This window comes from Microtus oregoni, unplaced genomic scaffold (genome assembly GCF_018167655.1).
Source record: "Microtus oregoni isolate MIOR12 unplaced genomic scaffold, Mior012 000004F_ref0000308, whole genome shotgun sequence".
In the NCBI taxonomy this organism is placed as follows: domain Eukaryota; kingdom Metazoa; phylum Chordata; class Mammalia; order Rodentia; family Cricetidae; genus Microtus; species Microtus oregoni.
This window is the reverse complement of record NW_024543063.1, coordinates 34,488,810-34,505,425: the sequence shown is the minus strand read 5'-3', so window position 1 is coordinate 34,505,425 and position 16,616 is coordinate 34,488,810. Positions and strand designations below refer to the sequence as shown.

General features: G+C 51.5%; 1 protein-coding gene across 2 annotated transcripts; it reads right to left on the bottom strand.

Annotated features, from left to right (window-relative positions):
* Positions 1 to 2,628: 2,628 nt before the first annotated feature.
* Kcng4 (potassium voltage-gated channel modifier subfamily G member 4) lies at positions 2,629 to 15,515 on the bottom strand. 2 transcript variants are annotated; one of them, XM_041650261.1, is made up of 3 exons: positions 15,162 to 15,515; positions 12,701 to 13,489; positions 2,629 to 5,946 (listed from the first exon to the last, which is right to left on the bottom strand). In XM_041650261.1, exons 2-3 carry the CDS (start codon positions 13,451 to 13,453, stop codon positions 5,176 to 5,178), a joined length of 1,524 nt encoding a protein of 507 aa, XP_041506195.1. In that variant the 5' UTR covers positions 13,454 to 13,489; positions 15,162 to 15,515; the 3' UTR covers positions 2,629 to 5,175. The 2 variants fall into 2 exon arrangements, with proteins under 2 accessions (XP_041506195.1, XP_041506196.1); XM_041650262.1 differs by having other exon boundaries at positions 12,701 to 13,481.
* Between the last annotated feature and the right edge of the window lie 1,101 nt (positions 15,516 to 16,616).

Here is a 16,616-nt window from a genome sequence, read left to right as displayed (position 1 = left end):
GGTTCCCATTCCTGGGTCAGGAGAGTGGCAGACAAGAGAAATATAGTTCTGTCCAGTGAACTCTTGGCTTTTCTATGTCAGGATCCCCTCCCCGCATCTCCAGGGTCCCTAGCTCCAGTTGCCCAGTGACAAGCAGGCTGGATCACACCAAGTGCATGGGGGCTGCCTTCCCTGTGGTTACATCTCTCCCAGATGGTTTGAGAGACTGTGAATGGATCCTGGCCCTGACTTTCTGCAGAGGTGGGTGGTTGCCAGGTCACATACAATCTTGCTCAAGGCTGATCCACAGGTTGCCTTTGGGAACATGGAGGACCAGCTGGGACTCTTCATCCAGCCCAGACTGGCCTCAGAGTCTCTATGTAGCCCAGGCTGGTCAGACTTTATATAGAGCCCAGCCTTGTCTTGAACTTATAAAGTTGGTTTTTTTTTTATGTCATTTAATATTTAATTCAGAAGGGTGCAGGGTCCCCAGATCTCACCCAGTTAAGTGCAGGTGGCACCTCAGGCCGCATAGGGGTCTGCATCAGGCAGGTAAGCGCAAATACAACGGAGGCTAGTTTTAGTTCAGGGCCCACATTATCCCAGGTTGTGTCACATGGTAGCTGTACCCCCTTGGCTGTGTCCTCCTTACAGCAAGTCCCTAAGAGATAGCTCTGAGTTCTCTATGTGTCCTCAGAAGCAGACTGCTGCAGGGCAGGGCTGGTGCCTTTAGTTTTATTTTTAACTGACATTGTATTCCGGGAGGTGCCCCTTGGCTAGATGTCAAAGCTGCATAAAGACAGGCACTGGGCAGAGAGCAGGCTGCCCAGGGCTGGAAGCTCTGGGAGTCCAGAGCCTGGACTGAGCCAGACTGTGCCAGCCCTGGCGGTTTGTCTCCAAAGTCACACCCCCTCCTTCGTCCTTCCTGTCCACACTTACGAAGGCAAAGGTGGGACCTTGAAACCATTAAGGTCCTACTTTAGAATCTGTGAAGCTGCCCAGGGTTGGAGATGCTGCATCTTGGGGACTCATTTACCTGCAAGAAGGATATGTTCTCTTCACAGAGATCCTCAGTATGACCAGCCTTGCTGGAACATTCTACCTGACCTGCGCAGGCAGGCAGTAAGCAGGCCTAATGTTACTGCTTTATTTCAATCTTTGGGCAAGGCCAGCTCTCCCTGGCCCCTTCCTCCCCTTTGTCAGTCTCTGATCTTCATAGTGTGTCCTGGGATCACCTCCCAAAGAGAGGAACTGCCCCTCATTGATAGTAACCCCCTTCCTCTTTTTTTTGAGAGTGGGGAAGATTTGCTGGGACTCATGGTATCTGACATGGTCCCCACACAAACTGTTACAAACCTGTAGGCTAGGTACCAGTGACCACCCAGAAAGTGTCCACAGTCACATTCCTCCATGAGGAGTGGGAGATACGGAGTGTCCACAGTGGGGCATGCAGTGCATCAAGGGAAAGGGTGAGGTGTGGTACCTGAGTGATGGAAATCGGGTGGTAGGAAAAGACCTCTGTGGGCAAGTGAATCTGGAATGGGCGGCCAGGTTTGGTAGACGGTGACATGTTCACACACTGATTACTGTGTCCCTTTCTGTGTGGCCTTCCCAGCCACCGCAGGTTAGGAACGGCTGCAGCAAGTTCCCAGAAGCCCAGTTGCCCATGCTGGGAGGGACTACAGCGGCCTCCTACAGGATCACTATGGGTATCTGAGGAAGAGCACGTCCAGCACGTCCATCCCCATGTCTCCTGTTGAACAATATGCCTAGGACACTCCACAGTGTCCCTGCCCCTCAGCTCAGGACAGTGTGGCAAACTGCTGCTTTCTTTTCCTATGGAACACATTCTCCAAGGCCAGGCCCTGCTTCCCTCGAGCACAGGGTTGCGGCCAAATATACTAGAAAGGGCTCAGCTAGGAGTCAAGATACTTGAATATAATGAGATAAGCCAAAGCGTGGTTTTCCCTCTCTGAACCTTGGTCTCTCCATCTTCCAAGAGGGAGTTGGTTGACATTAGAGCTCTTTACCCTGTTTGGAGAGTCTTCCTTTGAGAAACAAATGAAATCAGTGGACACTCTACCCTCGGAAGCGCATTAGCATCTAGAAGCATATCTGCCCTTCGGATGATCAGAGGCACACTGATCATGTGTTGATGGGACTGCTGGTGGCCATGGTGCAGTCCTAGAAGCCCTGAAAGTAGCCTGCAGTCTTGGCACAGTCCCAAGTCAGGACCCTCTTTGAGTCCCTTTCATTGTATTGAAGAGCTAACTCAATTCTACTGCTGAGCTCAATTCTGCATAACTGGAAAGACCTCCAGTCAACACTGTTCCTTCCTCTAGGAGCCATACCTGTAACCACTGGAAGGTGACTCAAAGTCAAAAGTCCCCTTTGGCTACAGCTACAGCAGCTGGGGATCACTGGGCTCCTGTCAACCAATGGGGATGAAAACACTACCTAGCAACACGCTTGTAGTTCCTTCCCATCCAATCACATCAAAAGGGATGCAAAAGCCAGACCTGAACGACTTAGACCTATCTCCCAGGATGTTACCCAAGAAAAAGAAAACAACAAAACAAAACAAAAACAAAAAATCAAAAGTGTTAAATTAAACCCTACATCAAGCCATCCCTTACAATTTTCCAAGTCATATTTAATAGGAGTTTTAACTGGGTATATGTGTGCAGACAATAGAGACATTTTGTGTCTTTGATGGGTTTAGCCAATGCTGACCTTTGACTTTTCTTTTTGCCTTGGTACATTTGGTGGCACAGAGAACTGTGGGGATGCCTGGTGAGAGCTAGGCACAGTACTGGGGACATCAAACCAAGCATGTGATGCAGACAAGGCCTTCAGCCAGAACTGAGGGACAGATGCAGAGCTGACAGGGCCCAGGTCCCCAGTGGCTTCTTCTCTGGTTCCAGGGTGAGCCCAACACCTCAGGTCTGTGACCTGTGGATAGCCCTGTCTTGGAGGAGAGGAACTGTCTAGGCATTTCTGTATTCTTTTAGGTGTTGTGTGAATGCATGACCATCATTGGCCAATGGGTCCTCTGCTTCTTTGGCTGATCATCCCCCAACAACAGCAGCCCCCAAAAGTGTCCTGTAGAACTTCAGCTAGAGAACCACAGATCTGATCTAACCGTGTGGTTTACAGAGAGGCAGAGGGACCTGCTCACAATCATAGACAGAGTGAAACCCCCGGGCCTCAGATGGAACCCATGCTGTCTGTTCTTAAAGAGTATAAAGGAAAAACTGATTGTTTAGTGTTTTGTCTAATTACAGCTAAAAAATATTAGTGTGGGAGCCAGGAGGCTGAACAAGGAAGATTATGTGTTCAAAGATAGCCTGGATTACACTGTGAGATCTTGTCTCACAACAAACAAACAAGTAAAAATTAGCCTGGTGCAAAAGCTACTTTTTATATACTTCCAGAATACATTCAGGTATCCCCAGGACTCTGCTGGCTGATCCCTGAAACAGAACAGCATGCCTTGGGCCTCATGAAGGAATCAGCTCTCCTCGTGTGACACAAAGGGCTTGCTTGAGACATGTGAGCTTGGTAAGAACTAAGGTGCTCTCCGGACCTTGAGGTCTAGAGAGATGGAGTCGTGTATGTATCTGCTGGGGGAATCAGAGGATGTGAGAGTTCCCACATGGGCAAGACGCCCTTTAGCTTAGATGTTGGGGCTTCTCTGGAAAGTCATTGGCTATGGGCTGCAGTCAGGGGAAGTGAGCCTGGCACTCAGAAGGGCTCAGTTCAATACTGGCAGAAGGACCAATAGTCAGATATGTATTAGCAGGGCTGCAGTATTGACTGCATGCCACACCCGAGCCATGTCAGACTCACAGGGCCCCATCTATCTCACTGCCCTTGTCCTTTCTCCATTGGCCTTACAGCCAGTCCTGGATGACAGTGCAGCTGTGTCTCTGCTGGGAAGTGCCACGGAGATGTCTCCCAGGTGTGCTATGCCAGATTGGTAGTGATGTGGGGGAGGTGAACCCACGGGACATTCCTGGATGGATTTCACTCCCACTTCAGCTTGGACTGTCATCCTTGTCCTCACGCCTAGCACAGTCACAGTGCTGTCTTCTGTAAAGCTCTGAGATCCACTACCTCCTTCTCCCAGTCTGCTCTGCCCCACCCCCGGGCGCCCCTCCAGCATTAGACCCTGTGCAGGGGGCACCGACTGCTCAGGGGCCTCTGCTGCTTCCTGGTTCATCTCTGTAAGTCATGTTCATAGCACGCTGCCTCCTCTGTGGATCCAAGGGTCGAGTCTGCTGACAGAGGAGCACACGGATACGTGGATGCACACAGACACCAGGGATGCCCAGCCTTCATCAGTGGGGGTCAGATGTGGGGAGCTAGAACCAGACAGGCCTAGGGCTGTACTGCCGAGCTGTGCCAGTGATGTTTAGTCGATCGGGGAAAGCTGAGGCTCCTCCTTGTGTTGCTGTTCTCTGAAAGGACATTGTATGGTTCTCAGAGTCTCCTGGTCAAGACTAAGAGCTGCAGAACCAGAGTGTCCACCAAGAGTCCGGCTGGCCAACTGGGTATTTGCAGGTGGCCCTGCGGCCCAGGTCTCTAGCAATGTCAGAGGTGACAATAGGCTCGCTGCCATGAGACCCTGACAGGATTTATTGCAGTGGCCAGGGCTGCCTTCTTGGCTAAGAGCATCTAGAACAGTGAGTGTTTCCGCTGTATTTGGAAACTCGGCTGGCGGTGGCAGGAAGCAAGAGAGCACATGATCCGCCTGGAAGCCTTGCGGGCTGCATGGAGCTTTGAACAGGTCTCAGTGCCTGAGCCCTCTCGGGTGGCATGAACCCGGAGAGGGAGCTCTGGAGGAGAGGATGGAAATCTGCAGACTCCGCATTTCACTATTAGCAGTGGTCAGTTCAGTGAGCATCCAGGACCCAGGGTGGAATAGCACAGAGTCTGCAAGGGAGGGGAAAGAACACAGGGCCACAGACTCAGCCTACCAAGATGAACTGTGCCCAGTAGCTGGCGGCAGGGAGCTGGGGAAGGACAAGGGATGTGCCCAGGATCACACCAGTGTTGTTATGGCCTGGCCCCTTTCCTGCTTTGGAACTCAGCATTCTGAGAACATCCCCCCAGATGGTCCACAGGAGAGGTGCAGGAGCTTGTCTCAGCCGTGGGATGAGTTGAAATTACGGCGCATTCCTAAGGCGGTAGGAGTTACACGTAGCGGATGGGGGAGACCAGACCCTCGGGGACCAGGTCATCCACATCGCTCAGAAGCTCCCTTTCGCTGGCCGAGTTTGTGTTCTGAAGACGCCGGAGGCGGGCCTGGACCTGCTCCTGCTCCCGCTTCAGCTCCAGGTAGGAATGGGAGAAGGTGTGAAAGATGGATGTAGCTGGGAAGGCCATGATGAGGATACCACTAAGAATGCTGCTCAGAGCCACCATCTGACCAGGAACGCTGCGAGGAACCATGTCCCCATAGCCCACTGTGGTCATGGAGATGATGGCCCACCAGTAGGACGCGGGAATGCTGGTGAACTCTAGGACCCTTCCAGACTCATTCTCAGCCACGTAGACTAGAGGGGAGAAGAGGGTGACCGCCACCCCCAGGAAGAGCAGCAGAAGGCCAAACTCCCTGGCGCAGCGACGCACCGTGAGACCCAGCGTCTGCAGCCCCAGCGAGTGGCGGGCCAGACGCATCACGTAGAGGATACGCAGCGCCCGCAAAACACGCAGCACCAATCCGACTTTCTCCAGATAGGAGCTGCCACTCAGCCTCTCGCCTGCCTCCGGGGACTCCTCGGACACCACAAGCGACACGTAGTACGGGGAGATGGCTAGAATGTCGATGACATTCAGGGGCCCACGGAAGAACTGGCATTTGTTCCGGGCCTGGGCAAAACGCAGACAGAACTCTAGGGAGAACCAGGCCACGCAGATGGTCTCCACCACGAAGATGTAGTAACACTTTCTCGTGCATTCTCCCTGGGGTGAGAGAGCCACAGAATCACGGGTTAGTCAGCGGCCCTCAAAACCTGGCACAACGGCACAACAACTCCAAAGAGGAAGGATTTATACGGGTTCATGGTTTCCGAGGGACATCCAGCCATGGTGGAAAAGACACGGTGAAGTAGCTTCGTGGTGGCTCTGTGGGGGTGTGAAGAAATGGCTTCCCCTTGAAAAGCCTTGTTAGGTGTGTGTGTGTGTGTGTGTGTGTGTGTGTGTGTGATGGCCAGAAAACAATCAGGGCTGTAATTCTTCAGGCTCTATCCACCTTGTTTTATGGGATTTTTGTTTTTTCTTTTGAGACAGGGTCTCTTACTGGCCTGGGGCTTGCCAAGTAGGTCCATGTGCATGCAAATCAAACAACTAACCCACCAAGCCATCTTCCCAGGTCCGAGAGCCGTGGTTCTCAACCTTCCTGATGCTACAACTTTAATATAGTTCTTCATGATGTGGTGACCTCCGAACATAGTTATTTTTGTTGCTACTTCATAACTGTAATTTTGCTACTGTTATGAATCATGATGTAAATATCTCATATGCAGGGTATCTGATATGTGACTCCCCCCAAGGGGGTTGTGACCCACAGGTTGAGAACCACTGCCCTGGAGACACAGCGTGTTCTTGCTATGTCCTGTGGACTGAGCTGTCCATTGTGTGGTTGTACATGGCAGATCAATCTGGTGGAAAGCTGGATTTCCTGCCTCTGTTACAGCTATGACCACATCTTGTCACCTATAGAAGAAGCATTGCTAGGTCAAGGGCATCGTCCAAGGCTGTGAGCTCCTTACACTGACCCCTTTCTTGGCTCCAGGACAGTAAAGGGGCCTGCCACAAAGGACCAACACCCCAGGGGAGAATGAAACAGGCAAGTAGAGAAAGCTGGGTTCAGTGACCAGCAGCTGGGGAAGGTGACTCTGGAGGGCCCAGCAGGCCCCAGCAGGCTGAGCTTCTGCCTCTGGTGCTGGTGTTTGGCTATTCAAGCCATGTACACTCTGTCCTCCCTCCCCTGGTCTGGGCGGTCGGCCCTCCCTGCACTGCAGCAGACTGGCTCTGCCTAATCACTCCGCCTGCATCCCGCTCTGCCCTGCATCCTAACCAGCCTGGTGTCTGCCTGCATCCCGCTCTGCCCTGCATCCTAACCAGCCTGGTGTCCGCCTGCAGGAGCTGGCATCTCTGCATCCATGCTGGGACACAAGAGATGGATGTAGGGCTCCAGTTGAGGATGTGATGTTCAGTCCAGCCCTGCCTATATAAAGGAAAAAGAGAAGAAGAAGAAAACAAAACAAAATAAAAACAAAACACTTGTTTCTCTCCGAGGAAGACTCTGGCTACGGGGGCCAGGGCACTTTGGTCTACATTGTTCTCATCTTTCTGGATGCGGGCACAGAAAATTCTGGTTTTGGGATTCCTCCTAATCCCAGGCTAAGTGGGGGAATCAGCCTCCATGGCGCATGCCTTGTCTCTGGGGGTAGTGAGGAGAGCGCTGCTTATTCCTAAAGTCAAGGTGAGCCAGGCCTGAGGAGGCTTTGGTAGAAATGAAAGGACCACACAGGCATATAGGGCCTAGCAAGCCAGCGGCCACAGACAGGCAACAGTTGGGACTAGGGAAGGCTCACCTCCATGACTCCAACCATCAAAACAACTGCTCAGCCAGGCAGTGGTGGCGCACGCCTTTAATCCCAGCGCTCGGGAGGCAGAGGCAGGTGAATCTAACTGAGTTCGAGGCTGGCCTGGTTTTACAGAGCAAGTTCTAGGACAGGCTCCAAAGCTACAAAGAGAAACCCTGTCTTGTAAAACCAAAAAAGTAAAATAAATAAACAAACGACTGCTCAGGGAACCCTAGGTTGACTGGGGAGGGCCCAAGGAAATTTTTGGGGTGAGGGAAATAGTCTAGATTGACAAGGGTGGGATTGCAGGGGTGTGTTTTTTTGTCTTCTTTTTTTTTTTTTTAAGAAGTTTCAATTTGCGCACCTGAAAATCATGATTAAAAGAAGAATGAGGGCTGACAAGATGGCTCAGCGGGTTAAAGTTCCTGCGGCCAAGGTAAGCTTGACAACGTACCTGAACCCATGTGGTGGAAGGGGAAAAACAGCTTTAGAAAGTTGTCTGAGCTACACACACACACACACACACACACACACACACACACACACGGGGGTGGGGGGGGGGAATGAGAGAAGGAAAGGGAGGGAGAGAGCCTGATGGTCTGGGTTACAGGGAACTTGAATTTAGGGAACAACGTGGCAGCTCCTCCAGGGGTTAAACTCACACTCAAGACTCAGCAAAGTCATGCCTGTGCGCACACCCAAGAGGAATGAAAACACGCACTAGGAACAGACACGGCATTCCACCACCTCTCAGTGACCAAGGATGACCTTGAACTTCTGGTCCTCCTGCCTACACCTTTGGGATTATAGGTGTGTGAGCTACCACACTTAGTTTACACACTGCTAGGGATCAACTTCACACAGGCTGGACCAACACTCTTCCAACTGAGCGCCAGAGCCCGGCCAATAAGAGGAAACCCCACAAAGGTTACCGACCAGTCCCCCAATGAACAACAAGCATGGCTCAGCCAGATGGCAGCGGTGACAAAGCAAAGGAATCTGGGTTTCTATGGGTCACAGCCGCAGGCTCTGAGTTCCTCGGGGTGTTATTAAATCCCTGTGCCCTATGGCTCTCCTCAGGAGAAACCGGCCAGCCTTAACAGCTGACTGACTAAATAGAGCCCCTCTCTGCCTGCCTGCTGTCCCCTGAGGACAAATAAGAAAGACAAGGCATATACTAGAGAGACCAAACGCTTTTTATGTAAATCTCAAGGCACTGTCTTTAAAGAACAAACATTTTAGGATTGCCTGGCTTCAGCCTCCCTGGCTCTCTGAAATATAATCCCCAACAAAAGCAGAGAAAGGGCAGCATGTACAAAGGTGACTCCACCGGAGAGGAAGCACAGGGACACTGTGGCCGTCTCTGAACACAAATCCCTCTTATCCCGTGGGACACGGCTGCCAGTTTCTCAGGGACAACTCTGGGCTGTCCAGGACGGCAAACTGGTGACCTGCCCCTAATTTGATTTCCCCAGTGGCAGTGGCATTAAACCCAGCCTGGGTTTGCACTCTTGGTCATTTTCAACGCATGAGGCCCTGCGATGCCCTCACTCCTCTGCACAGGGAAGCTCCTGACTCCCCGACACTGTCTTCTCTCCCTGCAAAAGGAGGACAGGCATGTGGAGGACACGCGTGTGGTTATTCAGCAGCTGCAACCCGGTATCCCTGACTGGGATAACGGACATTGCTTAATGTGCCCTAATCTTCAGAAGCAAAATCGACATGTAGATACCCCGTGAGCAAGCAGACCTTGCCATGGCATGCTTTGTGCTAAACAACTGCTGGGGTTGGGGGATGGGGATGCTCCTGGTGGCACCTCCAGTCTCAGAGTGGAGCTCAGCCGTTGGAAAGACTGAGGATTTGAGTGTTATGTTTCTTTTTCTTTGGGAGAAAACATTGGTCAGTTATAGTACAAATCTCAGAGTCAGCTCTCAGAGGTCAAAAGCTGTAGGATCAGAGAAGCAGAGTGGCCAGAGTTCTTACCTCTACCAGTGCTCAGACCAAAAGGACAATCCTGTCCTCAGACTGCACTGAGCTCCTGTCTCCTCCCGCTTTATATTCCTCTCTCCACCCATATCACTCCTGTCTCTACCTCCCTCGTACTAGGATGAAAGGCATGTGATCCTAAGTAAATGCTGGGATCACCTTAGTGTGAGCTGTTTCTCTTTCAGACTGGATCAATTTCGTGTGGCCCAGGGTGGTCTTGAACTAACAGAGATCCGTTTCTCCCCAGAGTCCTGAGACTAAAGGTGTGAGCCACCACTCCCTGGCCTCTAGTGCTTAACTCTGCACTCTCATCTCCAGGCAAGCTTTATTTGTTAGATCATAAGCAAAATATCACCACAGTCAACCAGATGAAACACATTTTGTTCGACAAATATTTGTGGAGACCTTATCCTGTGTAAGGTGTATGCTGGTTCTCTGGTCCAGCTGTACTGTGTGGGGCAAATCTGGGAGGAAGCGATGGGTGTGTGTGTGTATACATGTGTGTGCATGTGATGTGAATACAAACATAAGCATGTGTGGTTTTAATCTGCCTCCTTGTCTTTCATAATCTAATATAGATGGAGGCTCGGGTGGTAAGAGAGCTGTAGTGTGAAGTTGGAGAGAAGCCATGTTCTACCTTAGGAAACGGTCTAGCTCTATTTTCAAGCTTTTCATCTGCCTTCCGAACAAATGCAGGCTCCTATTTCAGCTTTGAGACTCTTCTAGTTAGCTCAGCTATTGACTTTACAAAGCCAAGAGACTCAAAGAGAGTCTCAATGGAGGAACTGCCTTGATCCGATTGGCCTATTGGCATGCTCATTTATGTAGGAGGGCCCAGTCTACTGTGGGTGGCACTGTCCCTAGACAGGAGAGCTAGCTGAACAGTAACCAGTAAGTGGCCTTCCTCCTCCTCTGTGGTTTCTGCCCTAACTTCCTTCACTGATGGCCTGTGATCTGGAAGGGGGAGTCAAATAAACCCTTTCCTCTCCAACTTGTGTTTGGTCAGGATGCTTATCTGAGCAACAGAAAGCAGACCAGGACACAGACCATCTGGTTCCTGGGGTCCTTGGTGTCCCACAGCTGTCTGCGAAGAGAATGTAGGGGTGCACAGGTGTGCCGGATTATTAGTTTAAGATGCATTACATTTGTTTATGCTGTGGAACATTTGTTTAATATTTATTTTAAAGATGTGTTGCATTCTTTTATATTGCATTTGTTTAACTCTGTGAAGCTGTGTTATTTTGCCTGTCTAAGACACCTGATTGGTCTAATAAAGAGCTGAATTGGCAATAGCTAGGCATAGAGAATAAATAGAAGGAGAAAGAGAGGAGAGGAAGGAGCAAGAAAAGGAAGAGAATAACAGGATGCCAGGAGCCAGTCACCCAGCCACACTACCAGCCATGGAATAAGAAGGAAAGAAAGGAATATAGAAGAGAAAAAGGTAAAAGCTCAGAGACAGAAGGTAGATGGGTCAGCAAGCACCTTTACTCACGGTTTACCCACAAAGCCATCTCACCGGTCTGAGAGTTATGTAGAGGGCTGGAAAGATCTGCAGGCGAATTTCTCTCCAGGAGACAAGTTCCACCTAGGGCTGTCACTAGGCTTAAGCCTTTTTTCCCCTAGTGTTACTGGCTTGTTGGGGGTTAGGTCCTAGGTCCTGGCAGACCTAAAGTGACCTTGACCCGGAGTAAACATTCTGCCTGTGTGTAGTTGGGTTTTTTTTTTGTTTGCTTGTTTTTGTTGTTTTTACTCTTTGCTCTTTGTGGGACCTGCCACCCAGCTCCCAAATAATCACACAGAGTCTTATTCATTTTTATGAATGCCTGACCTTAGCTTGGCTTATTTCTTGCCAGCTTTTCTTAAATTATCCCAGGCCTGATGGCCCAGGACCTACATGGTAGGAGAGAATCGACACCTGCAAGTTGTCCTCTGACCTCATGCATGTCCTCTAGACCACATTCATGCTGAGGCACATGTGCCTGAACACACACACTTTAGAATTATAATTACAATGTAATTTAAACACAGACTTCACATCGGAACCCGAAGATGACTTAGGGGCTACTAGACATCTCTATTAATTTTTCTTCCCACAATATGGCCACATTGATTAATCACCTTTCTGGCTTTCACTATTGTTTACTTGGTCTGTTGAGGATGGGTGGCCAAGCCTAGCTTGTTGGGGCTGCCAAGGACCAGTCTCTGAGTTCTCCCCCAGAGATACTAAGAGACTTTGTAGGAGGTGGCAACCAGAAAAAGAAGGGTCAAGTGTTTCTGCTATAATCTATCCCTCAGCCAGAGGAAATACATGTAGCATTGTTGAGTCTCCATCTGGGGAAGGGTTGGCTCATGTGCAGGGATCTGGATTCTGAGCCAATACTTAACATGAAGTAGTTGCTCTATAAACATTAAAGGCAATACATATGGGAACATTCAGAGAAATGTCTCCCATTTTACTGAGGAGGTAACTGAGATCAGTGAGGACCAGCACTCTCCACCCCCATCACAGGACCCGGGAAGTGGATGATGGGTCTTCCTACCATCCCAAACCAGACATGACTTTGTCAGTATCCAGGGTTCCCTACAGAGCCAAGAATGCATAATGACTTCAAGGGTCCCCATCTTGCCAATAAAGGTGAAAAAGCTTTACTTGTGGCTGGGGTGTCTAAAACTGTATACAATTCACATAGGATAGTGTTCATATTCTCCTGATTAAATGAAGACATTTAGCTGGGTGTGGGGACACATGTTTGTCCTTCCAGCACTCAGAAGGTGGTAGCAGTAGAATGATGAATTGGAGGCTAGCCTTGGCTGGATAGAGAGCTCTCGGCCAGCCTGGACTGCATGAGACCAATCTTAAAACAACAACAAAAAAGGACTAGAGCTTGCCTAGCATGCAGGAAGCCCTGGGTTCAATTCCCAGTACTGCATGAAACAGGGCTGGTGGTGTACACCAGCAGTCCCAGCATTCAGGCAGTATAGACAGGAAGATCCATGGTTTAAGGCCTCACTGGGTAAGTTGAGGCAAGCCTGGCTACATGAGACCCTGTCTCTAAGGGAAAAAAAAAAAAGGAAACTATTTCCGTGGTTTCCTAAATGTCCCTGAGCTGTCCCATGAACCCTGATGGGCAACCACTCACCTTGTCCTCCTCAGCCCTGAAGTCGGGCATGGTGCTCACACACAGACTGACAGCCGTGGTGGCCACAAAGAGAATGGAGAGGCAGGCAAAGACTTTCCCGGGCAGCCCCGACTGTGGGTCCTCCACCATCTCACGCAGCTGGTTCATGCTGCGGGCCCATCGCGAAGACTGTACTTCAGAGTGGCAGGCCTGGCGCTGCTGCTGGCGCTGCATAGCCTCCTCCCGGCGCAGCTCTGCTGCCTCCTCCAGCTTCTTCATGAGCTTGCGCAGGCAGCAGCGTTCCAGGTTGGCTTCCTCGATGCCCCAGTAGCTCAACTCTTCCCGGAACGACAGCGCGCACATCTCCCGCAGAAGCACCAGCTTTCCCGCAGCCAGGAAGCTCACGATCACCCCGAAGGCATTGGGGCTCCTGTCAAAGAAGAACTCCTGGCTGTTCTCGTCATAGTCATCACAGAGCTGTGTGATCTCCTCGTAGCTGCGACACAGCCGGAGTCTGCTCAGGCGGCTTAGCGGGAAGGCATCCAGGGTGCTCCAGGGCAGCAGATATCGCCGGCCACCCACGTTCACCAGGATCTCCTTCTTCAGGTCCGCCTCTGGAGAGGCATCCAGGGTGCCCACCTTCCGGGCCCTGCGGTAGTAAAGGCCCTTAACTGACTGAGGCTCTGGACCAGGCCAGAGCTGGCTCAAGGGGCTGCAGGAGCCGAAGTGATGGTGTCCAGGACGCAGGTCCCTGTCTCTGAAAGACGTGGGCATCGCCACAGACTGTGGGGCCAGGGCTCACCTGTCGGCCTCCAGAAGAAGAACAAAAGAAGGAAGGGAGCATGAGTCTTGGTAGTACAGACATTGTTGCATTTGTGTATTGTTCCTGCAGCTGCTTCAGCCATCTCTGCACCTCCTGTTTACTTCTTGGTTGCTGGGCAGTTACTATGTGCTAGGGTCATGCCATTGGACACGTCCCTACCCCTGTGGAACATGTACATCCATGATACAGATGTGCTGCCCACTACACTAAAGAGGGAGGGACTTCATGTTCATCTCCTTCTCCCTGACACAGACATTTTGAGAATGGAGATGGAATGGATCCTGAACTGTACCATCCCAGACTATGGGGTCTTGAGCATGTGGCTTCCTGTCTCTCTCTCTTCTCTAATGTTGAGCCTTGGGTCAGCCCTGCAGGGGGCCCTGTGTGGCCGTGTTCCAAGGAGTGACTCACTCTCTCTGGACCCTCTGCTTGGTCTGTGTGAGTGGAGAAGCTAGAGCTACCACACTGTGGATCAGGTCAGGGAGCAACACACATGTGCAGCACCCATAACAGTCACTTCTAGGTGCTCTAGCACAGCCAGTCTCACAGACTCGTGCCAACCGCCCCATGAGGGAGACAGGCACAGTTCACCTTGGCAGATGAGGGAATCGAAGACCAGCATCTTGACCACTGTTTAGCAAATACAGTTCAGTGAGGGTCAGCTACCAAACTCTCAGGGACTGGGAACCATGACAGCATTGTGAGGCACCCGACTCTCAGAAGCCCTCCATGAAAGCTTCACCCCCCCCTAGTCTTCTCTCTCATTCAGAGGACCCTGGTATGAGGGTGGAGGACACTTCCCACTTTGGACAACTCTTTCCTACTCAGATCTGCATTTTGTATTTGCCTCACCCACCCTTGCTGTGTGACCTTGAAGTGGTTACTCCCCTCGCTGGGCTGTCGTTTTCTATCTGCAGGGCAAAGAGGCTTCTAAGGCTCTCTCCATCACAGACCTATTTAGGGGGCTTCGTTTAAGACAAGCATTTTTGATTTTTGCTTGCTCGCATATTTTTAAGAATTATTTCCATGCTATGTCTCAACCTCCCTATTGTGCGACCATTTCTTCCGCTATTCATTCCAGCCAGAGCTGTCTCCAGGCACCTATAACCCTACATTGAGAGAGGCACTCCAATCAGGAGCCGATGGAAATAAAAGTGCTTTCCAATTTCAGAGCCTGCTGGATTGTGGCAGCCGGCGAGGAGCGAGCCGGGGCCGCTGCGTTTCACGCACGCTGCAGTACCCTCTGTTATTTTGCATGCGTTCCGTGGTTCACAGCACACAGCCAGTGGGAGGAGAGCAGCCTGCAAAGAGTCTAGGGAGTTCTTTCCAAGCTTTCTCAATTTCTAGAGCAGAAACTAAGTCCTAGAGAGCTGAAGGGACTCGTCCAAGGTCACACAGCAAATCTGAATCCAACCCCACACTGGTCTTCCTGGTCTGGGGTTCGGATAGCCTAGAGCCGGAATCTTGCTCCATCTCCTTCCACTGAACAGATCTGATTTTGCAGTCTTTGCTCCCCCTAACAGCTGGCCAGCAGAACTCCTCCAGAGCCCCGGGGAAAGTCATTCTCTCCAAAAGTCCCTTCTGCCAAGCTGTTTAGCCCAGCCACCGCTCTAGAACATCCCACCGCAGGACAAACAAGTTCCTCCCAAGTTTACTCACCGCTAGTCTTAGGAAGTCCGTTCCCAGCCAGTTCTCTGCCGGACATGGGGAGCCCATGTCTCTCTCAGTGACCAGGAAAGAGACAGTTTTGTGTCAGAGAGGTGGGGGTGGGGGAGGACACAAACCAAAACCAGCTGGCAACATAGCATCTCTGGCAGCGTCAGTGTCCAGTCCTTCTCCGGCCTCCTCTATAGACCAGAAGTGTATTCATTCTGATTCTGCAGAAGAGCAGGGGCACAAGGTGGCTTTCTAGAAGGACTCTGAAGCCCTCCTTCCTCCTGAGAGCTGAAGGTCCGAATGCTGCAGGGAGCTGGGCCAGCCGTCCTGCCTCAGCAACGGACTTGGTGCTCCAAGTCCCACAGGAACAGCCAGCATGGTCCTGCCCAAGGTGGGGGGTGGGGGTGCTGATGGGAAGGGCTTAGGATTAATCTCTCCATCAGCCAGGCAGCGGGCAGGAGCCGTGGCTGCTCTGCCAAGCACCAGGGAGGCAAGGAGAGTGTCTGTCCTCTCTCCTCTGTGAGGAGGAGCTGAGCTCAGGAGGAGCAGGGGCAGCTAGGGACCTGAGGTCCAGGCTATTGCAGCCACCTAGTGCACTAAGGTGGGGGAGAGGCCAGGGAAGTTTGCAGATTGAGACAGACCGACAGGGCCTCAGAGCCTATGGTGGGTATTGGGGAAATGGCATAAGGGGTTGGGAATGGAGAGGCTTGGAGCCAGATGCCAGCCTCCAATGGGAGTACCCTTAGGCAGCTGGGTTAGTGCCTTCCTACTCAGCTTCCTTATCTGTAGAAGGTACGTGAGTGGCCGGGGAGGGTGGATGGCTTCCAGGATATAAAATCCACAAACGTCTCCTGTGAGCTCAGCCCCTGGTATAGGGAGGGAGACGCCACAAGCGAGTTTCTTGCTGTGCGTCCTTGGTAAGTCACTTCACCTCTCTGGGCCTCAGTTTCCTCACCCGTCAAATGAGGACAGCGGGAACAGCGAAGGTTGAAATGGAAAAGCATGTTAATGTAGAACTTGTTGTCCCTTGGTCCTTCGTTTTCTTAAAAGGTTTTGCAGCCAAGTGACCTTCAGGACTGTGTTCTGTCTTGAGGGCCCCTGGAGGCTTATTCAAGGTCGCCATGCTAATTAGCAGCTGTGATTGCTTAGGACCATCACTGAAGTCAGACAGAATCTGATGTGGGGGTCCAGGAGCAAGAGGGATCAGAGTCTGGCAGTCCTCAGTTCTCTGGAAGGAGCAACTGAAGTTTCCCTGTGGCCTGGCGGAGGGGTGGAAGGATGAAAGCAGGAGAAGCTGGCAGGGGGCAGGGGTTCTCAGAGGGTATTATGGGAACCTTAGGGCTCTGCAGAAACGGTAAGGAGCCTGGCCGATGGCAGGGCAAGAACTAGAGACTCAGGCTGTTTTCTCCGCCTTCCCACTGCTCCTCCCTGCTGCCTGTGCCACAGTCCCTGAGGGAC

Bases quoted from the DNA above. Each gene is read 5' to 3' on its own strand.
- Kcng4 (XM_041650261.1), bottom strand. From the start codon at position 13,453: ATGCCCACGTCTTTCAGAGACAGGGACCTGCGTCCTGGACACCATCAC. The intron at 5,947-12,700 runs GTGAGTGGTTGC...CTCTCACCCCAG, and splicing joins TCAGGGCTGAGGAGGACAAG to GGAGAATGCACGAGAAAGTG.